At 34.4% G+C, this 25,080-nt stretch overlaps 1 protein-coding gene across 2 annotated transcripts; it reads right to left on the reverse strand.

Moving 5' to 3' along the window:
- Positions 1-1,267: 1,267 nt before the first annotated feature.
- LOC149773644 (neuropeptide CCHamide-1 receptor-like) lies at positions 1,268-24,295 on the reverse strand. Of its 2 annotated transcripts, XM_089946082.1 has the most exons (3): positions 23,939-24,295; positions 13,981-14,016; positions 1,268-3,943 (listed from the first exon to the last, which is right to left on the reverse strand). In XM_089946082.1, exon 3 carries the CDS (start codon positions 3,545-3,547, stop codon positions 2,399-2,401), a length of 1,149 nt encoding a protein of 382 aa, XP_089802208.1. In that variant the 5' UTR covers positions 3,548-3,943; positions 13,981-14,016; positions 23,939-24,295; the 3' UTR covers positions 1,268-2,398. The 2 variants fall into 2 exon arrangements, with proteins under 2 accessions (XP_089802208.1, XP_089802209.1); XM_089946083.1 differs by lacking the exons at positions 13,981-14,016; positions 23,939-24,295 and adding an exon at positions 5,395-5,882.
- Between the last annotated feature and the right edge of the window lie 785 nt (positions 24,296-25,080).

Genomic DNA, 25,080 nt, shown 5'->3' on the forward strand with positions numbered 1-25,080 from the left:
GTATTGACAGATTATATGACGATGCAAAATAATCTACAACAGTGGCTTGTATTTGTAGATTATATGACGATGCAAAATAATCTACAATAGTGGGTTGTATTTGTAGATTATATGACGATGCAAAATAATCTACAATAGTGGGTTGTATTTACAAATTATATGACGATGCAAAATAATCTACAATAGTGGGTTGTATTTACAAATTATACGCGATGCAAAATAATCTACAACAGTGGGTTGTATTGACAGATTATATGACGATGCAAAATAATCTACAACAGTGGCTTGTATTTGTAGATTATATGACGATGCAAAATAATCTAAAAAAGTGGGTTGTATTTACAAATTATATGACGATGCAAAATAATCTACAATAGTGGGTTGTATTTACAAATTATATGACGATGCAAAATAATCTACAATAGTGGGTTGTATTTACAAATTATTTGACGATGCAAAATAATCTACAACAGTGGGTTGTATTGACAGATTATATGACGATGCAAAATAATCTACAACAGTGGCTTGTATTTGTAGATTATATGACGATGCAAAATAATCTACAAAAGTGGGTTGTATTTACAAATTATATGACGATGCAAAATAATCTACAATAGTGGGTTGTATTTACAAATTATATGACGATGCAAAATAATCTACAATAGTGGGTTGTATTTACAAATTATTTGACGATGCAAAATAATCTACAACAGTGGGTTGTATTGACAGATTATATGACGATGCAAAATAATCTACAACAGTGGCTTGTATTTGTAGATTATATGACGATGCAAAATAATCTACAAAAGTGGGTTGTATTTACAAATTATATGACGATGCAAAATAATCTACAATAGTGGGTTGTATTTACAAATTATATGACGATGCAAAATAATCTACAAGAATGGGTTATATTTGTAGATTATATGACGCTGCAAAATAATCTACAACAATGGTTTGTATTGACAAATTATATGACGATGCAAAATAATGTATGTAACATTGATGATTGTAATTATAAATGCATTTACAAGAAACAAACAGACTGAACAATGATTAAATAAGTCTTCAAAACATCAAATAACGGCTTCATGTTAGATCATACCAGAAATGACGTTAAAATTTACATCTGTGATTAAGCAGAAAGCATATCCGTAGGTAATATATATATATAAATATATATATATATATAAATATAAATATATATATATATATATATATATATATATATATATATATATATATATATATATATATATATATATATATATATATATATATATATATATATATATATATATATATATATATATATATATATGAATGTGATACAGCATAAAGCTGAGATACATGTGATTTAATATTATTGTGTGTGTCACTGTCGTAAGACGGTTAGTTTAATATTTACGTGTAAGTGTCAATGTCGTGAGACGGACAGTGCGTGTGAGTGACAATGTCGAAACAGGGACATTTTAATAGTAACGTGCGAGTGTCAAAGTCATAAGACGGACAGTTTAATAATAACTTGTAAGTGTCAATGTCGTAAGACTGGCAATTATATTGTATGTACCAATAAGTGAAGCAGTTTGCACTAACATGCCCTGCTTTCAAGACAATTTCAGCATTGGCACACGAACGCCATATTGGCCAATGCACTACAATTCGTAGATAATACAGCGTAACAATGCACCGAATGATCAAAGGTGTCCCAAGTGTGTAATAGTTTTGAAGCAACATTATCGAACTTATTCACACTGAATTGAATGTCTGGGTATCCAGGCGATTTCATGACCCCAAAAGACCTTTGATAATCCACTGTATTTTCCTACGACAGTATGTATTGTACTGAGTGTCCCAACTGATTGCTATTAGTAGCACGCTTGTACTCTTCAAGTTAACGTAGTAATGAGTAGCATCTGATTATTAAGGTGTATTTTTTTAATTCAGCCTAGACAATCCAAAGACAGTTCCCCTTCCCATCTCCGGAAAACTTGATTGTTTCTTCAAGTCAGTGAGGGGTCGTAGCAAGGTATCTCCCCAGTAAGTGGTATTGACAAATACTATGTTTTATCGTCGAGTAGATTGGGACTTATGTACACAACATTTCTAAAACAGTGCTCAGTAGTTACATGTATAGGAATCAGTTAAAAACAGCTTTCATTTACAAACATTTCAATGACTAAAGCTCAAGAAAACTAAGGAAATTTATAGACATCGAAATCTGAAATAGAAACTACAATGTTAAATATATCATCTAGCTCTTTTGTTGACAAGCGGTTGATTATTGTAACATTTTAAAAGACATTGATAAATGATAACAAATCTCAAAGGAAACGTTTCAAAGGATGGAACACAAGTTACACTAGCATTGTGATTGATTACACTCTTTGTATGTAAATCAGATTAGTTGACCAGTCTCAGTTTCATGTGTAAAAACTGTCATGGCAACGGTGACGTCATTATTTGTACCTGCCAATTCAGAATCGGAAGAAATATTTCTGTAACGCTTACAACAAAATATGCTATTAATAAATATTCTGTACTTTTTGTCCCAAAAGTAATACACAAGAGGATTTATTGCAGAATTCAAAAACATAAGACAGTAACTAACAATTTTAAAAACGTGCCAAAACAAACTGTACGGTGCCTGATCAAAATGAAACCAGAGCAAGTAGATATGGCGTGGCAGCCAACAATACACAAAAACCAAAACCAATATGATAACGAGTATGGCCAACCGTTTCCTTCTCTGGATAGATTTCACCTGGTACTGTCCTTCCTCGCTCCCGATTTTGCCGATCTGGTTTTGGTCTCCATTGGTGAGGAGATGGGATTCCTGAAAAGATATGCGTTTCGATGACGTCGTGTACATCCTGATGGCAATAAGAATGTAGAATATTGCGATAATGAACAATGGCAACACAAGCTGCAGCACGAACTTGAGTGCGGTGTGAACCCTAGGGTAAGTCTGTCCCCACGTGTCTGGGTACAGGATGCACATATTCATGCCCATTACTTTCAGAAGTCTCGATGATATCAAGTCAGGCAATGCAAGAAGACATGACACTATCCAAATGCAGATGATCAAAATGGCCGTCATTTTTCTTGTTCGATGTATGTTTGAAACGATGATGGTGTAGCGCTCAATGCTGAGTACGGTTAGAGTCATCACTACGACAAACGTTGACAGGGTCTGCGCAAATTCATTCAGCTTGCACCCCACCTCGCCGTATGGCCATTCTTTGAATGTATATATAATTGACGCAAATGGCATAGAGACTGCTATCATTACAAGATCTGCGATCGCAAGATTTGCAATATAGAGAGTGTGTGAAAACTTCAACCTTTTCTTAGCCAGAAAATAAAACAGCATAATTCCATTTCCTGTTAGTCCCACGATGAATATTGTTGCAAATGTGACTGGAACTACCACAGCTTCCGGCATGTCTGCAGACGGGCCTTTTCCAACGTCAGCCGGTGCAAAACCATCAGAACAATTGACAAAAGTTTTGTTGCAAACCTCAAGCACGTCCTCTATTTCTTCCATTTCCTTTGCGATAAAATTATGTGTGAACTTTCTTAAATCGAAAAGCTGTGACAAACCCTGTCGAGTCTGTTCCTTGGACCGTGTCCACAAAATTTAGTTGCAATATCTCAGACACTGCAAAGTTCAGATACTTTCGTTTGCATAAAAATCGCAGCAAAATATAACTTAATCTTCTGTTTCTACATAAACTGTGATGTTTCATCAACACACTCGTTTTTAGAACATCAAGCTAGCATTGGATGTAGGTAGAACTTGCTTTAATAGCAGACGACAGAGATGACTATGGCTTAATCCGAAGGATGGCGCTTGTATTAGACCTCGCAGTGGTTAAGACCTCCTGGTGTCCGGAACTGTTAAGGGGGTTTCATAAGGCTGAATTCACTCCATGAATCATATCTGCCAATACAACAGAAGAATATTAAAATAAAGATTAACAATATCGAGTTTTTTTTTATTTTTTATTATTATCAGCAATCAATAAGGGTCCAAAGCAATAAGACAAAGTTTCTCTAACATCGAACCGAAAAATTGTCAAAACTAATTACTCATACTTGATGACTGTCTCTCACTGAAACCTTCGACAATGTATTTGTAAATAATTTGCACTAATTACAGTCGACATGATAAAGCAGTTATTGATAGACAGAAGAGAGGCCCTGTAACTCGGTGCGATTTTCCCGATACGAGTATGGCGAGTAATTAAATGAGAAATCTGTAATATGAGGGCCACGGTGTTTGAATATGACAATGTTTCTTCTTTTTGCGGAAATAACCAACAAAAGCCTAGACATATACTACGTTACTGTATCCAATAAAGAGCAAAAACAATTACAAATATTTTCTAGTGTGCAGAAATTTTATAAACTCATATATGTTTCAGACAGATTTTCTTACGTGATAAAAAGCTTTTAGCAGAATGAAAATACGGATGACTTGTAGGTGACTGAAATTCAAATTTGTAGCAAAAAGAAAGCTTCTCTAACTGTATTCAAAGTAAGTACTGACTTATCAGACGTAAGTATCAGATTTTGTCATATTTATCTATGACTTCTTACAACTTAAGGTCAATCCCTTAGCCGGTTTTGGAGCAAATGAAATCTGTATGAAAATTTATACAAAAGCTTTAGTTCCAATTCGAATTTGTTTGAGTGATAATAAATGCTGTGTAAATGCATAAGTGAAACTGTACCACCTGAATGAAGTAAATATCTGACGTGCGACAATTATATGGCATTCAATTGATCATTTCGTGTGAAAACTGATCCAGCTACCACATGTCAATAGTAAATAACAAATTAACAAACAATGTACAGTTAATCTGCAAATGAAATGTGATGAGAAGCTAACATGCAAATAATTTTTTTTTAAATCTGTTTAAATACAAATAATCAGAATTACCATTCACATGATTTATATATATTAACAACTTTTCTACGATACAAGTGTCAGTTTGTCTGGAGCGTGAGTAGAAAAACTTAAGTTTGAAACTAAATATAATGTTTAGTTTACTTGTTACAAACAAGATTGTATTTATTACCAATATAAAGTTTGTTATATTTTAACAACAACTGTGTGTTTTCTTATACCGATAATAGAAACTCTGCCATATTTTTAAAACAATAGTTTATTTATTATTAACAGAATGTCTGACATCTTTTTGTAAAGAAGGGTGCATGTATTACCCATAGAAGGTCTGATATATGTTTTAATAAAGAACGGTGTATTTTTTAACTTGTGACATTTGGCTTATAGGGCTATACATTATTCAATGAAAGCCTGGCATGCTACCTACATGAAATTGTTTTTTAAATTAAAGACTTGGAACATTAAAAAATGCAATGGCTCGCCTCTCAAATCCCAACGCTTTTCACTGCATATTCCTACCCAAACATCATCTCCTCATCCCCTGGCATTCTCTCTGTGGCACTAACCCATCCAAGAGTATAATACAGAGGTCATCCTACAGCCGTCACATTTGAATGGATATATGGAGTTGGTTAGAAACTATTTGTCACTGCAATCAAAATTTATGTACAATAAATGCGACCCGTAGTAACAATTCCAGTAGCCAATAACATCGCCCTTCTTGCAGATGGTTACCACAGGGGCAACACTAAAGCTACTTTTCATTGCTCTGCCCATGACAAATGTTCAGGCTTGTTATTGTACATTTGCTGTCCGACCCGCAAAGTGACTAACCCACCTTTGGACAGTCGCCAAGGGGTCGTAGCTCAAACCCTTTATATGTTTGTCCTCTTCCTATGAATACAGTATATAAGATTAGGCCAAAATATTTGAGGACTGTCACTGTAATTTTTGAATATTTGACGCTTAATAGAATTCCAGAGATCCCAAAGTCGCGGACGACAATTAGAATATATATATATATATATATATATATATATATATATATATATATATATATATATATATATATATATATATATATATATATATATATATATATATATATATATATATATAGACAGACAGACGAACTGAAAGACGAATCAGTGAATGATATCATATTATCCCCCATGCTTATAAATAAAACTGTGGTGATAATAAATAGTTGTTCATTCATATGTTTTAGTACAGTACGTGTCTCATGAAAATCCCAATCAGTTTTTTTCTACCTAAAAGAACATATTAGCCAAAATTCAAACTCCATCTACATTAGTGAAAATGTATGTATGCATGTATGTATGTATGTATGTATGTATGTATGTATGTATGTATGTATGTATGTATGTATGTATGGATGTATGTATGTATGTATGTATGCATGCATGCATGCATGCATGTATGTACAATTTCTCACGCATGTGACAGAGAAACTTATCTGTTTTGCGACCCTTGCTTTTCTTATCTCAGTCCGGTTGACTCAGTCATGGTGTCAACCGCTCCGGTGGCCTAGTGGTTAGAGCGTCCGCCTCGGATGCGGGAGGTCGTGGGTTCGATCCCCGGCCGAGTCATACCAAAGACTTACATAAATGGCACTAACAGCTGCCTCGCTAGGTGCACATCATTAAGAGGTTAGTGTTAAGACTGGTCGGACTGGTGTCAGGACAATGTGACTGGGTAGGACATCATGCTACATGTCTGCGGCAAGATGCACCAGTGCTAAACATCACTATAAACTGCCACACTGCAGACATCGTAGCGATATGACCGAAAAACTGTTAAAGCTAAATAAAAATATAAAAAAAATCCAGATCAGTCATGGTGTCCGCGCATTAGAAACTACTTTTAAAAAGAATAAACCCTTGTTGTATTATGTTGCGAATTAAGGTTTTTCCCACTTTGATAACACACCATACAAAACATTTTAAGAGAGACACACACGCACAAGAAGCAGAGCTATTTGTTATTGTGCTAAAAACTACACACAGCATGGAGAAATTTATCCTGTCTGTAACTTTGTTTGTAATTAAATTTAGCTCAAAGTATCTAATTAGTTTCAAATACTTCATGTGAAACGAATTGGTTACATATATCTAGATTTAATGAGGCTGACCTGAAAATGTACTGAGCTACAGTAAAGCCAAGCGAAGCACCTATTAGTACCATAGGATAAAATTCGCGATGCTGTTTGGAACGAAGTAGAACAGAAAACACACATGCTATACACATCATTGCAAATATCCAAAATCTCTCTCTCTCTCTCTCTCCCTCTCTCTCTCTCTCTCTCTCTCTCTCTCTCTCTCTCTCAAACACACGCACACACACACATCAAGGTGGCAACAATCAGAAATATGTTATGTCTGATAAGTGTTCTTCAAACTTTGTCAAACTCCCCTAACCAGCCACAGCCGAATCAAACATTGTAAACAAATTAAAACAATTCCTGCACTTACCGAACAGAGTGTTTCATTCACCAGCCAAAACGCTATTCCACAATATTTCCATATATCATATCACTGTAGCAGTAATAACAACACTTTCCATATTTCTCGGATAGAAAATATGAACTTCCAAGAATATCATGAATTAGAAGTCTCCCCATTGTCATTGGATGTTTCGTTAAACTGTGGACTTTATTATACCGCTTTCTTCCATAGAACTTTTATAAAATTAGAGATAATCAAAGTTAAAGGTTATCCGTATAAAATACATAAATTACCTAATTTTATTTTCATATAACATGCATTGATTCAATGTGACAATACAGTAATGATATCAAATGACTTTATGTTTCCATTATATCATCCGTGGAACTTGTTTACATCTGGTCGACTGAGCACACCATTGCCCTCATTAACATATTTGTATCAATGCGCGTTTACACAAATAAAAGCACGGGGCACGAGACGCTCATGATCCACGTAATAATTATGAGGTTTTAGTTTTCTTGATTTTGTTCTTTTCTGATAACAATATATATATATATATATATATATATATATATATATATATATATATATATATATATATATATATATATATATATATATATATATATATATATATATATATATATATATGATTCTGTTTAGATAATTATTAAAATTTTCATAAAAGAATACAAAACCTGATAATTTTTATATGGGCTATAATACCTATGTTTTGAATTTGCTAACTTTATTGCAAAAGTGAAGTTTTTTTTAAAAAAAACAAACAAATGAAGACAAGGAAATCCCAGTCGCGTGGTTACATGTTTTGTCTTCCCAGGAGGCAGAGCGTCGTGGAGAAACAAATAATGTAACCCCTTGATTAGGATTTCCTTGCTGAGGTGAAATCCCCAACATTGAGTCTCTTAATCAATGTCAAGACTATATCCTATCATCAATCAACCACTCTCAGAATGAACAGTAACTAAGAAGAACAATAGACTCCATTATATGCCCTGGTGTGGGATAGAAAAATCCCACCTGTAGGTCATAATTTGTAGTCATTAGTTGATCTGGTATGTGACAGGGAAATCCACATGAACGCCAGAATTTGATTTGCCCACAAATCCTGATTTCGAGGGTGGAAGATTTCAATATTCCACATCAATACTTGTGATGAATATTTTTCGCACTCAATTCTCACTTGAACATAGAGTTGGGAGATAGAAAAGGTGAGATATTTTTGGTATGTATGGAATATAATTTCAGGCCTGCCCAGGCTGTGTCTACGAATATAGGATGGATATAGTATAAGTTTAGACCTGCCCAGGATGTATCTACGTATATAGTATGGATGTAATATAATGTCAGGCCTGCCCAGGATGTGTCTACATATATAGTATTGATGTAGTCTAATTTCAGGCCTGTCCAGGTTGTGTCTGCAAATATAGTATAGATGTAGTCTAATTTCAGGTCCACACAGGCTGTGTCTACATATATATAGTATGGATGTAGTATAATTTCAGGCCTGTCCAGATTGTGTCTACATATATAGGATGTGTGTAGTTAAAGTTCAGGCCCACCCAGGCTGTGTCTACATATATAGTATGGATGTAGTATAATTTCATACATGTCCAGGTTGTGTCTGCAAATATAGTATAGATGTAGTCTAATTTCAGGCCCACCCAGGCTGTGTCTACATATATAGTATGGATGTAGTATAATTTCATACATGTCCAGGTTGTGTCTGCAAATATAGTATAGATGTAGTCTAATTTCAGGCCCACCCAGGCTGTGTCTACATATATAGTATGGATGTAATATAATGTCAGGCCTGTCCAGGCTGTGTCTACATATATGGGATGGATATAGTCAAAGTTTAGGCCTACATAGACTGAACTGCATATATAATTTACAGGATATCAGTCTGGGGAAAAGACAGCAAAAATAAACTACACTATTACTCCTGACCAGTATAATCTTTGTGTTTCTGTAGTTTAAAAATATGAATTGGCATGATCTGTTTCGCCTTGTTGGGGGCGCTTCATTTTCATGTCATTCGTTTTTTTTTACCCAGACCATGACTTCCATTGCAAAGCGCTGAAAGTCGAAGCAGGCCGGTTGATGCAAGCTCGTATAGTCTATTGCGTGGCAAATGAAATTCTTCGCCATATTAAGGTCCAGTAGAAAACCGAGTTTTCTCGTGATTCGTAAACGAGGCTTTACAAAAACTGGAATAACGATATCAATGGCTGATAAAGATAGGAGGTGCCTCACGTTATTACGAGTATAAGATAATGTCATAAATATGACGATTTATATTCGCTTGTAGAGACACGCCTCTTCATAGGTAAAGGTGTTAAATTATATTTTTCTTTGAATGACTTGAGATGGGGAGATATCTTTGTGGTTTCACTCCTGCAAACTTTTACAAAAGCGTCTTCTATCGGTACCATAAATCAACGAAGCATTTCACCAGACTCCTCGCAAGGCAAACATCAATCCGGAGTCACGCGATACTGTTGTTGAACGAAACTAAGATTAGGATGGTTATAGCTAATCGGAACAACTCTACGAGTGAACTACCGGAATTTCTTAAACGTTCCATCTCGAATATACGTCAGTGGAGTGCAACAGCGTAGAAAGCGAGAAATCGGAGCACGCTGTCACGCGCTCAAGTACGCTACGCAAGATGGAAGCGTGTACAAATCTTTAGAACGCAATTATAGAGATATTTCCGAAACTACAGTAAAAGGTTCTCCACAGCTCGGATAGTTAGCCTTCCTAATCGCTTTGCCCGAAAGGAACATTATGATGGTGTTTGATGAGCACATAACGTCATTTGGTAAACAAAGTACACACATATGTGATGTGGACTACTGTATTATTTGGGATGTTTTTTCCGACTCTTAGCGGAGAGATCTGTGCAAGTTTCGATTGTGGATATAATCTGGGTCGCCCTGCCAGATTTTACTTTCATCGTTTTGTAATTTACAGGCTTAGTGTTATGTATATTTACTTTGCATTGTGTTTTGACCTTTCTCCAGGATTATATGTTATGTAACACACACACACACACACACACACACACACACACACATAGTGCGATTGACCTTGGTTAGTAAGTGAGTTTAGGGCCTACCTAACAACTCACATCTTGTTTTGGTAAACATTTATATTACAAAGCTAATATTTCTCTAAGATTTTAGATTATCTATTAAGATCATTATTAATTGGAGGTAAACACGCTTACTGCTGTTGAGTTCAAGGTTTAACTTTATTTCGAAGCTTATAATGTTAAAGAAGAAATTTGACAAGAAAATGACCGTCATCTAGGTTCTATTATTTTGAGCTCTTTATATAAATGTTGTTTATTTCAGAACTACTAATTCCTACCTTAACATCTTAAGTGGAATCAATCTTATTTTTGTGTTCAGTTTTTATTTGAGAGGATTTATTTATTAAACTTATTCACTGCAATTACAAAGTGCTCATTACTACTTACTTGACTTTAACGTTATTTTGTGGTTACTGTGAATTCTTTCAAGGACATTTTTGATTATATCATTGTGGTACATCAAAATTGTTAACACATCGACAAATTTCAGGTTATTGGTACATCAGCACATTAAAAATCGGGATTCATTCGGATCACAACTGGATTTAATTCATAATTCGCGATAGGTTTTGACTTGTTATATAACTTTTAAGACTATTCGGAAGTTAACTAACAATATTTGTATTTAAGTTCGTTTTATAATTTCATGTTATATTCTAGGGAAATAAATTATTTGTTGAATTTTTCAAAACTTGTTGGGTTTTGCTCTTTTCAGTTACTTAGTTCAAGACCACAGAGCCGTAACACTTGGGTAAAACATAAAATAAAAGTGAAATTGAAAAGGAGCGTCTCTGATTTTTGTGGCGATAGTGGTCGCTGCCAAGACTAATAAATAGAGAATATTTGCTTGAAAGAAACAAAATGGATATATTTCATCGAGCGACAAACGAATGTATTTCACCAAGTTGGTGAAAGTATTGATGCTTATATGAAATATATTCTTTATTCGCTGGTACCATGCAATTTTTCTCTTATGCGCTAAAGTACCATGCAATTTTTCTCTTATGTGCTAACGTATCTGCTAGCAGGATACGGTAGTACGGAAAGGAGTAGTAGCAGATTGGCTACTTGATATCCGCGGTTTACAGATTCTGTTCTGCTGTAGTTTGTGATTATTCACATAAAAATATAAACAGTTACATAATTCTCCTTCCCAATTCAATGTAAAATAGCACATTAAGAAAAACAATTCGCGCTTTGTTATCGACGCGGCAATGAATTTTTTTTATATAATTCACACCAGCGAATTATCACAGTTGTTTTAATTGTGAAATCCAGTATTCACGGAATAGCATAAAACAAAGTGAAACAAAATTCATAATCAAAAAAGCAAAGCATGTCTGCTCACTTCTTTAAGATAAAGAAAGGTCAAAATTATATTAGTCTGGAAGAAAATTGTAAGAACAATTTAGGTGTATACAGACGTTGAGGATGTTGCCGTCATGCACATTGTACGCAGATACGCAGCTGCGTACGAAAAGTTTGACAAAAAAAAAAGCATTTCAAACCAATTGTTTTAATGATTAGTCGATACCGGAATGCCCTAGTCATTCTAAACTTGCGTATGACGAAAAATGGTCTAGCTAAAAGCCTTTGACGTCATGTTGTTGTTGTTGTTCTAGGGTTTAACGCCATTTTTCAGAACAAGATAGGCTATACATGGCGGCCAGTATAACTGGTGGAGGAAGAACCCCGGAAAACCCAGGGAAGAACCACCGACCCACGAGAAGCTACTGGCAGGCTTTCACACGTACCCACGCTAGCCGAGCCTTGGACTCAAACCCACGCAGACAGAGGTGAGATGGCAGTGATCAGGAACGGTGAGCGCTTTAGACCACTCGGCCACTCGCCCCCCCCCCCCCGTGACGTCATAATCTTAATACTGTCAATACATTCTCAAAGGATGAAAGAAAAACTAATTATCTTCTTGATGTAAGTCAATTGCAAGGAAGCATTGTTTACTGTTAGGCAAGAGACTCTACTGGAATTTTAATCCAGAGGATGTAAATTTTCTTTTCTACACCGATAGATCAATTTTACAGCATTCCCAAAAGATAAATTAGGGTCTGTATCAAATAATTGTGGATAATGACGCACATTTAAAACACCACACACACATTAAAAATGTTCTCACATTAACATAAGTCGTAAAAGGTAGGTTTACACGAAACTTTAATGGCAGTACACAGTGTATTCATGATAGTTTGTGCAATAATACAAATGTGAATAGGTCAAACAATGAAGTCGTTTCCATAGTGAACGAGACACACCAAAATTAAAAATATAATCCTCTATTTACCTTTAGTCTATAGCTAATTTTCCTTACATACAAAATAATGAAAAGATGAATTAAACATAAACAAAAATAAAAACAAACAATTATAATAATGGCTTTGTTTTTACTTGAAACCGGATATAATATTCCGTACCTCTAGCTAGGTCGATCAGTGCAAAACGTCTTGTTTGGTGAACACTAATTTTAACCGCTGCACGCACGTTTCATGGTGATGTGAGTATATTGCATTTAATTTGAGGATGTGAAAGAATAATCAAGTGAAATGAAAATGAGGATGTTTCTGCCAGGTTGTTACTAGTATGATCACCGTAAAAGGTCATCCATCGAAAGTTATCGGTCACGTGATGAAAGTTTGAGATGTACTCTGTCATTGTTCTTACTGAACAAAACGATCATATACCCGTAGGAGTATCCCACATAAGTGTTTCATATTAGCAAACTGTAGCACACGGGTTTAGTAATGAAAGAGAAATTCATTTATTTCAATAAATCGAAAAATAACGTTTTTATAACTCAGATAATCCACGGCTGGTGTTCCAAGTCGATTCCTCATCGACAGTAACTTCAACTTCGGTGACTGCAACTAAATACTTTTTAGACATAATTGGAAATGTTTGACAGTTGTTTGGATTATTAGTGCAAGGCAAAGTCTGACCCTTGCCATACAATATCATATTTGGAGAAAATATATCGACAAAATTATCTAGCATTCCTCGCATCATCAACACAGAAAGTCATCCATCAGTCAAAATCGATGTTTTAGTGTCAGAAATCCTATATATGTCTATGTAATCGCTAGGCCCAAGTATCACCCCACCTTCATTTCCAAATATTCGATATTTCATTTCTAATAGCCTGGCAATCTCAGGAAATTCCAATCAAATTTTTCAAAATAATTGTATGGAGTTGTTAAGATTTCTAGCATTTATCAATACACGTCAGGATTGTAAAATTATTAATTTCTTTTATTGATGAGAGGGCATCTGAATATTTCCACACACAATTTTACGTAACAGCACAAGTTGTATTGCAAAATTACAAATATATCACAACTTTCTTGAAGACGAAAGTACGCTGTTGTGAATATAATCTTTTAAAGAAATGCACGAAAAAAAGAATCAGCAAATTACAATTATGCAAGGTGCATAAATTACAACAAAAGTTAGTAGAAGAAAACAAAATTACTTGCCTGAAATTTTCAGTTTGAGGATAGCATCAGCACCAGCTGCAAATAAACAATTAAAATATAACCACCATAACAGCGGTAGGAACAACAAGAAACAAGTATGATGATGATGCTAACAATACATATTGGTAGGGGATATTTACATATCTGACGTTTCTACTCCCATCTGGGTAGGGGTTATCTACATATCTGATGTTTCTACTCACATTTGGGTAGGGGATATCTACATATCTGATGTTTCTACTCTCATCTGTGTAGGGGATATCTACATATCTGATGTTTCTACTCACATATGGGTAGGGGATATCTACATATCGGACGTTTCTACTCACATTTGGGTAGGGGATATCTACATATCTGACGTTTCTACTTACATCTGGGTAGGGGATATCTACATATCTGACGTTTCTACTCACATGCGGAAGGGCTATATTATATTCGATTTTTGCTTGAATCGAACTATAACTCTCCAACGTGTTTGCTTATATGCTTGTCATTGTATTACATTCATAAGTACAAAGATGTAAAATATTTGATCATGTAAAGGAAAAGATCTGACTTTGACTAGTCCAATAAATCAACCACCCATAACTGTGTTGATACTGATAGGTGGATATGTGGGTCTGATGTCACCATTTTCATTAAAATGTGCAATTTTGTTGCATGTAGATCTTTCAAGAACAAACCTGCGTACACTTTAGACACATACCGGTAATTGGTAACAGCCATATCTATCACGAAATTTAAAATGGCCACTTAACAGAGGGTTGTAATATATTACACGTGGATTTACAAATCACCAAGCATAGGATTCGTTCCAGAAATATAATGTACATGCTACCAAAAGAACCCTTCAGCTGCGAGAAATACCAACAAGTGTATACAATGGACACCGATGGGTGCAGCCGAAATTTGGTTGAAGATTTTTGCATGTTTCGCATGAATAATTGATATCCTCCCCTAAACCGCCAATCAATATTAACACGGATGATTTGTCGGCCTAGACTTTGACCAGGAAGAATGTCAGCGAACTGTTTTCCAGCTATGGCTTTTGTTTAATTTTTGATCTCATTTGTAATTCGAAGCTTACCATCAACACGACAACCTAATTTGGAGCTTTGTTATTCGCACACTCTCACATTCGTTTTTAAACCCACCCACCCCAGCGGTTTTAAAAACGAAAAACATTAAGCATATCAAAAATGCACAACAAAACTTTGTCATTTCATTCATCAATTTTATAATTTCTAATCTGAATGTCGCCAGCGTTTCCCTGTCAACATGAATTTAAAACCAAAATGGTTGCTGTTGTTGTAGGGTTTAACGCCATTTTTCAGCACACGATAGGCTATACATGGCGGCCAGTATTAATGGTGGAGGAAGAACCCGGGAAAACCCGGAAAGAACCACCGACCCACGAGAAGCTACTGACAAGCTTTCTTACATACCCACATTAACCGAATCCCAGATTCGAACCCACGCAGACAGAGGTGAGATGGCAGTGATTCGTAACAGAGAGCGCTTTAGACCACTCGGCCACTCGAGGCCCCAAAAACAAAATGGAAGCTCTTGACGTAAACGAGCAGACACAGTGCACCCTGTCCTTTTCTGTTTCTAGAACAGTCCATTTCAATAAAAAATGTATGGTCAGCGTAAAATAAATGCAATGTCTAGTTTTCATATTTCTAAAAACTTGAAGATAAAGGAGGAACCATTGTATATGTGTGTTCAAAGAGATGTAACTTCTAAATTTACGGAATTTTTGAGATTATCAAAGACGGTGAACTCCATCACATCTATCACTAGATACAGTAGACTCACGCAAATATGGCGACCGTGTTACTAGAAAACTTTATTGAATCCGGTCATAAATATGTAATGTCCTTATTTTGTACAACATTTGGTGGTGGTTCCAGAGACTATCTTGCAACCACCATTGTTCTTACTACTACTGCTTCCTGCACCTATACCTTCCATGTGTTGTTGTTGTTGTAATTACTACTACTGTATTTATTGGTTTTATTGTTTTCGTCCTCGTTATAATTGTCTGTGGTGTTTTCGTCAAGAATTTCGACTAGAGTGACACGCCTTTCCTTAAGAATAAGAACCCCAACCTAGACTATTTAAGAAATAGGTAAATATGTATGCATACAATGCGATTTTTATTGCTAGATCAGTCTTGTAAATATTCGTGCTTACAATGAGATTTTGATTGATGGAAAGGTCTAGGTAAATTTTTGTGCATGCAATGCAACTTTGGTTGATAGATACGTTTAGGTAAGTAGTTGTGCATACGATGCGATTTTGATAGCTAGATCACGTCTAGGTACAAAGTTATGCATGCAGTGCAATTTTGACTGCTAGGTCACATCTAGTTGTCAACATCCAAAATTCGGACTCGACGCATGCATCTCGTAATAATCTGGACTTTCTGGTGCTGATAACTCTGCGTGACTCAGCAATCGAAATCGCGATACTGTGATAATAACATATACGAACTTAAATGTGCAATAAACTGTAAGAACATTATTTTTAAATATGATAAGATAGGAAGATATGAATTCTTTATTTCAGACTACAAAGTCCATACCTCTACATTAAAATATAATTATAAAGTAAAAACATTGTAAACATAGAAGAACATATATATCATAAATACAAGTATACATATCCATCTACAACAATTAATTGTGCCATGCATTGTTAAGAATGACATTAAATGGCACATTTAAAGAGTAATTTGTTCCATCTACACATTTAAAGAGTAATCTGTTCCATCTACTAATATATAAATTAAATTTACAATATAAATTAACTTGTTGTGTCGACGACAATGATGATGATGATGACAAAGACGACGGCGATGATTGACCCAAGGCACCTCAAAACACTAGGCTCCTCATGTTAGATATTTCTGGTATTCCAGACAAAATAGCCTATATAACCCAATACATTAAATTTAAATATACAAAAGTGAATGCAGATGATTATTTAAATGTATAAACCGTGAACTAATTCTTGCAAATGAAGTATGAAACCACTAATCCATTGGGTTTTCTGTGCGTACTAATGATCTCAACGTCGCCCTTCGGGATGGGAATTTCTTGAATCTGCAAAACTTCAACCATTGAAATAGCAGCTTTGGGGAGAAGATTATGAGACTGATTTTGTGAAATCATTATATATCTTCAACTTTATTTTATTTTATCGCAGCTTAAGAACCGTGTTATGACGTGAATGGTGAACTACAATATTTATCTCATTTATTCACTCTGATTATTTCAAACGCTAACCTGATATAAAAATAATTTTACGAGACGAAATAGTAAATGTATGAAAGTTAAAAGGTCGCTTATTTAAGAGTTACTTGATATACTTTTTTGAAATTGTACGTAAAATTTCAAGAAATTTTTTGTGTTTCCAGTCGTAAAAGAAATAATTAAACACAAGAATGACAGATCCAAAGTATACTCGAAAACACATGACAACTTTCAACGCACAATGCGGCGCACGTCTTTTTCTCTTATGGCTTAGTTCATTAACAGATAATAGAGATTAATGCAAATTTAAGTTAGTTTTTGCTGATTTTGCTAAAAAAAATCCAGACTGTTCCGTGAATCTCTTCTATAATATAACGTTTGACCTTCTTTGTATAAAATGTCCAGACTGTTCCGAGAATCTCTTTTATAATATAATTTTTAGTCTGTTTCATCGAGAAAGTCTAGACTGTTCCATGAGTAATCTCTTTTATAATGTAATTTAATCACATATTCATTCGTTATCGAAAGGAACTTAAGAACAAACTGCTCGAGATTATCTATAGGCCTCTTGTCATTTTCGTTATGCACTTTTATACACTGATTATGAATGGATCTAAACCAATAACAACAACATTAAAATTTATTTAATTGATTTATTTTTATTTGCTTAAGTCATAAAAGTTTTTTTTAATGTGCGTAGAGATTTATTTTATCTGTTCAGCGTTCATATATTGGCGTTTGGTTTAAGTACATATTCGCTTTACATTTATTTCTATTACCACAGCTGAAACATTTTATATATAATCTACCTCGAAACAGAAAGAAAAAAAAAAAGAAAAAGAAAAAGAAAAAAAAAGATAACAAAAGAAACAACAAAACAATGCTCCACATTGGTCATGATTTCATCCCTTATTCTGGTTGCAATCGGGAATTGACTTTAATATTGTAATTATCCAATTTTGACAACATTATTGTGCAAATCAAAATGTTTAGTCATATTTGTGGTTACAATTAGGTGACTAAAGCAGTACTGGCCGTAACATGCTTTAAATGAACACAACACAATAACTTCTATGTATGTATGCGTCCAGCTTTTCCTCTGCGCTTCCCTGTTTTAAAAATCTTCATGACAACATTCTTCTTGTCCATTTTTGGGCAGCAGCTTGGCATCATTTATCCCTATTTTTAATATTTAGTGCAATCAATTATTATCATAAATGCAACAGTGGAGTGCATAAAAAAAGGCCTCAAAGAGAGAAGCCGTGAAAAAGGCCTAAGATACATTTCCGCGCTTAAAACGCCCTGACTGACAATCTTCAACCTGTCCTGAAAGGGGATCAGGTAGCAACAGTGAAAGAAACAAGAATGGGCCGACTGGTGTTCCCATGGCGCAATCTTTTTACGTCTTTGTTCCATCTGCACTACCTGTCCAGGTAGCACGGCTAACTCCATCCTAATTAAAAGGTTTAAAGGTTTTAAAGTGCCTGGCCTCCTTTCCCGAAATTCCTCAGCTTGACAGCGCATTCAAAAAATCAAAATTTTGTATGTCTGGATTATAAAATGTGTATAGAATTTTCAATAATGTGTTGTGATTTGGATTGTAACGTAGTTTTAACAATTTTTCAGTCATATCGCTACGATGTATGCAATGTGGCAGTTTATAGTGATGTCTAGCACTGGGGCATCATGCCGCAGACATGTAGCATGATGTCCCACCCAGTCACATTATCCTGACACCAGGTCGACCAGTCCTAACACTAACATAATGTTGAGCGCCAAGCGAGGCAGCTGTTTAGTACCATTTTTGTAAGTCTTTGGTATGACTCGGCCGGTGATCGAACCCACGACCTCCCGCATCCGAGGCGGACGCTCTAACCACTAGGCCACCGGAGCAGTTGTTTTCAATAATAATTTTCCATAGTACAAACGTTCTTCATCTATTAGCAGTACATACGTTTGTGCTTTATTGAAAGTGGAAATTAGAGCACGGTGTACACATATTGAGGATTTATAGGAACTTTGGTTGTACCCAGACTCGGTGATTGTGAAATCATTGTCAACAACGTTGGAGCAAAGAATGATGGATATTTGTAGTACTTTATGTAGTTTAGAACTAAGAAATTAAGCAAATTGGAGTTTTGTAAAGCTATTAAAGATTATTTACATGTGAAAAATATTTGTTTGTATTGAACATTCTGAATCAAAGAACAGCAAGGACAAAACTAAGCATACTATACTATCCCACCGTCTACTTGCTGAAAATGACAGAATCGATACAAATCAAAGGCTCTGTATGTTTAACATAAAAAAGAAAACGTGAGATTAGAGAGGAATGTCCAAAGCACGATAATTTCAGAACAAAAATTGATTAATAATTGCTAATTGAATCGACAATGTTTAAATGTATTGAATTATTACAAAGTGAACATAATACAACTTTGTTTAATCAGAGAAAATATAAAAATGAATCATTTAAGATAAAAGACTCTTGGATTGTTTAATAAACTAATGGCATGCCATTTAGATTTTCCATATTTTCATCCCACACATATCATTCGAACATTATGGATTCATTAAAAGTCTAGATTCATTAACATTAATGATTCATTAATATTATATATATATATATATATATATATATATATATATATATATATATATATATATATATATAATAAAATAATAAACTAAACTAGAGACAAACAGTCATACATATAATTATATTGTTATAAAGGATATACAATATGTCAATTTAAATTATATAATTTTATATAGTGCATTAGCATTAAGTCCATTAGGATACAGAGTATCCAACTTATGAATCCAATAAGTTTCTTTTATGAGTCTATTCATGTCACCATGCACAATATCTATTGGCATGAAAGAAAAATCAAGTAGTGAGTGATTATTGGTGTTAAAGTGTGTTGAAACATTAGAGGAAAACTGAGGATCTCTATAATTTTTTATATGAAAGCGATGACTATTCATTCTCTTAGAAATTTGTTGTAGTGTTTGTCCAACATATTGCATGCTACATTTTTTACAGGTTATTAAATAAATAAATCAGTGCATAAATCAATAAATAAATTTTCGGCGTTTGTGTTGTTTTTTTATCACAATTATATATATATATATATATATATATATATATATATATATATATATATATATATATATATATATATATATATATATATATATATATATATATATATATATATATATATATATATATATATATATATACACACATACATACATACATACACACATTATAGATACACATTATAGATACGTTAACATTATGTGAAAGGTATCATTATGTTATATGGTATGCTTCTGAGAATAAAGAATCTTGAATTTTGTCTTGTGATTACAGGCCCGAATTTTAGGTAAAACACACTTTATAAATGCAAAAGACGCCTATAATGAAGGACAGTTTTAAAAATGATGTCAAGCAAATACCTAAAAAGAACACAGATAAAGAAAGAGACAATTAGCTTATGATAAGTGTACGTATTTGTCTATGTTATCACATCATGGTGCCTGAAATACATTTTTTAATTACGCTGTTAAGAACGTTTTGGAAAACAGATTCAATATAAATATAGCCTATAACGTTTTTAAATACACTTAAAATTATATGTTCGTGCTCTTTCCTCTGTTCGTTCAATATCTCATGCAACACAACGAAATTAAAGCATATTTTTTTTTTTTTTACAGTTAATACAATTGGTCCTATGTTTAACAGAACTTAATTAAATTACAGTTGTCGGTTTGAAATGTTGGTGCTCTTACGATTCGTGATTGCCAGGCAATAAACAATTAATACAAGATTATAAAATTAGAATTGCAGATTTATAGTGCATGCTCAACCTTATCTGTTGTGTTTTCTTTTGTTGCTTTAATTATCTTGTTTTTATTATTGATGAAATTTGAATTTGAGTTTTAAAAGAGTTGTATTGAATCCGGTCATAAAAATGTCATGTCTTTATTTCGTAAAATGTTTGGTGGTGGTTCCATAGACTGTCTTGAAACCACCACTGCTGCTGCTACTACTGTTGCTCTTTCATCCTCCTGCACCGATACCTCCAATGTGTTGCTGTTATTGCTATAATTCTTCTTCTTCTCTTTCTTCTTCTTCTTCTTCTTCTTCTTCTTCTTCTTCTTCTTCTTCTTCTTCTTCTTCTTATTATTATTATTATTATTACTGTGTTTTTTATGTTTATTGTTTTTATTGTTTTCAAAAGAATAAATTATTCTGCCCGAAAACCATGGAGAAAATCTAAAGTTCCTAACTGCAATGCTAAACAGCATGATCTTGATTTGAGAATGTTTTTTTTTTGATACTCTATTAACTTTATTAATGTTGCTACATTGCTTCCAAAATGTTAAGCTCATTATTTTTGTTTAATTTACTGTACCTCGATTATTTTTGTTTAATTTCATGTACCTCAATAATTTCCTGTACCTCAATTATTGTACCTGTACCTCAATTATTGTTTTTAATTTACTGTACCTCGATTATTTTTGGTTAATTTACTATACCTCGACTAAGTTTGTTTAATTTCCTGTCCCTCAATTATTTTGTTTAATTTTCCATACTTAGATTATATTTACCGTCAAAGAACCAATATCCTAGGCATTCACATATATTGGATATTCATGAAATTTGGAGAAAAACTTCCGTTTATTTTCCTTTTGGTTCTTCGAATAGTTTGAAACAATGCGTATTTTATGCATCACATTTTGTAGATGACCTCTCCAACGGCCTAATGACCAAGTAATACCAAAGACTTATAAAAATGGTACTAACAACTGCATCGCTAGGCGCTCAGCACTAAGAGGTTAGTGTTAGGACTGGTCGGTTGGTGTCAGGATTTTGTGACTGGGTGGGACATCATGCTACATGTCTGCGACATGATGTCCCAGTGCTAGACATCATAAAATTCTGTCACACGGCAGACATCGAAGTGATATGACTGATTTTTAAAAAAAAGCTATGTTAAAAATCCATATCACACACACACACACACACACACACACACACACACACACACACACACACACACACGCACGCACGCACACACACACACACATACACATACACACGGTAGATCGCTTTACATCAGTGTGTAGGTTACCAAACATATGACAGGTAAAATATGCTTCGTTATTATTATTATTATTATTATTATTAGTGTTGTTGCTGTTGTTGATGATAATGATGTTGGTAGTAGTAGCAGCAACAGTGGTTTTAGCAGCAGCAATAACATTGCTAATAATGCTATTATAATTGTTGTTGTTATAAACATAATAAAATGAAAAAGAGCGGTGATTACTGGCGAAAAGATTTGAAAAAGAGCATTTAGTGACAATAGTGGTCATACAATAGATGATAATCGAGACATCGATGAAAAAATAATTAAAAAAATAGCACAGTAATAATATCACAATGATGAGGACAATCATCTCCACCTTAGCCTCCACCTCCACCTGAGACATCTCCACCTTTGCCTCCACCTCCACCTGAGACAGTGACTTCTGACTTATAACCTAAAATCCGTATTGACAATGACCCCCAATTAAAAGCTAAAATGCACCGTATAGTACGGACAGTGACCACTGATTTATAACCTGAATTCCACTGTATAGTATGAACCATAATTCCTGATTCGTAACCTAAAATGCACTGTATAGTATGGACAGTGACCACTGATTTATAACCTAAATTCCACTGTATAGTATGAACCATGATTCCTGATTCGTGACCTAAAATGCACTGTATAGTATGGACAGTGACCACTGAATTATATCCTAGAATGCACTGTATAGTATAGACAGTGACTTCTGAATTATAACCTAAAATGCACTGTATAATGTGGACAGTGACTACTGATTTATAACCTAAAATCCACTGTATAGTATGGACAGTGACAACTGAATTATATTTTAGAATGCACTGTGTAGTATAGACAGTGACTACTGATTTGTAACTTAAATGCACTGTATAGTATGGACTGAATTATAACCACAAATGCACTGTATAGTATGGACAGTGACTACTGATTTATAACCTAAAATCCACTGTATAGTATGGACAGTGACTACTGAATTATATTCTAGAATGCACTGTGTAGTATAGACAGTGACTACTGCTTTGTAACTTAAATGCACCGTATAGTATGGACTGAATTATAACCACAAATGCACTGTATAGTATGGACAGTGACTACTGAACTTGAACCTAAAATACACTTTATATTATACATGTTCTCCTGGTGTGAATGCATGTGTAAAGTTTGTTAAAAGAAAAATATTATAAAAATTGCCACTGTCATTGCATTTGTTGTGCACATGGCCCCTGACTCTCATCCAGGAAAGAGTGTAAAACGGTTTCCGAGGAAAGAGGGTAACAAATTGTTCCACCTGTCAAGTGAATTCTAATCTTGTAGTTTAGGGAAAAGGTCAAGGACAGACGTGCAGACTGAGGGTATCACAATATCGCCGATGTTTAAGTACGAGGACGACAACAATAACAACAACAACTACTACTACTACTACTACTACGACCGCCACAACTACTACTACTTTTACAACAACAACACCAAAATGTACTACTAATACATTCAATTCCACTAGATTTAAAATGAAACGGTTTTAGTTAAAATAACGTTGCTGCAGATGATATTGACACTTACCGTTCTGCAAGCTGACTTGCATCCCAGGCCACCAATGTTGGCAAATGTACCACGGATAATGTGCCCTGTTGGCCAGGAAGCTTTTTCTAAAATGAGTGATGTTAACAAGCTTGCCCTGTGTTTGACTGGCGAGATTTCAACGCTTTCATTGTATCTAACTCTGTATGAACAAACATTTTCTTTTTCCACTTATTTACAGATAGTACTTTCATCGATAAAGCCACTTAAAATATCCTCTGCAGAATATTAACCAAACTAGAGCATCTGAACAAATAATACGGCTGGTGGTGCGAAGAAAATCGAATTTCTTCGTAAGAAGTCTTTAATCACCGAAGTCAGAAAGTCGAGTCTAGACCATCAGTGATAAGGTATGATATATTGCTCTACAAGTCAAAGTGTACTGCTGTGGATGGGAAAATTCATACTTTTAGGGGCGTCATTCACCGACAATCAGTCTGTTTTATGCTGCTTTGGGGTTATGCTGTATGAAGGTTGGTTCTAAATCGGGAGTCTATCATAATTAAATCTTCACGAAACTCACGTGTTATTTAGATTCACACGTCTTTGCATCTATAGCAACTTTGAGATCAACATAAAGGTCTATCATGTGTTTTCTGAACTAACGCCAAGACTTCCTTCACTAGAGTAACGAAGCATAAAATGAAGCACTCCAAGACCAACGTCGTTGTTTGATAATGATTAGCTACAACATTGGGAAGATTTGTTGCCGTTCTCTACAGAAAACACCGTCGTAATCATTGTATAATATAAGACATAAAATCCTTTTACATAGTCGAAGAAAAATAACCAGTAGAATTATCGCCAAGACCAATATGAAATGTGTTCGCCAAGAGTCGCAAGTGCTGTCACATGTTAGTATTCAGAGAAACTCAAATGCATTTCATGTTTTTGTGTGCGCCGCTACTGTACATTTGCAGTTAGTTACTTAAAGTTTTGGAGGGGGGACTTGTCGTACAACAGGTTAAGATTCTGAATGCGTTTCCTCCAAAAAAAATTGTATATGAAAATACCTGTACATGTATAATGCTAAACAACCTTGCAAACAATGAACCATTTTAGAACTGACTTGAACATCATTTCGTTTGCGAAACCTCAAATATATATGTATTCGCCGGATTTTA

Source organism: Sinohyriopsis cumingii, unplaced genomic scaffold, assembly GCF_028554795.1.
Source record: "Sinohyriopsis cumingii isolate HCF-2022 unplaced genomic scaffold, ASM2855479v2 utg000622l, whole genome shotgun sequence".
NCBI lineage: Eukaryota > Metazoa > Mollusca > Bivalvia > Unionida > Unionidae > Sinohyriopsis > Sinohyriopsis cumingii.

Excerpts from the sequence above, each read along its gene's own strand:
- LOC149773644 (XM_089946082.1), bottom strand. The coding sequence starts at position 3,547 with ATGGAAGAAATAGAGGACGTGCTTGAGGTTTGCAACAAAACTTTTGTC.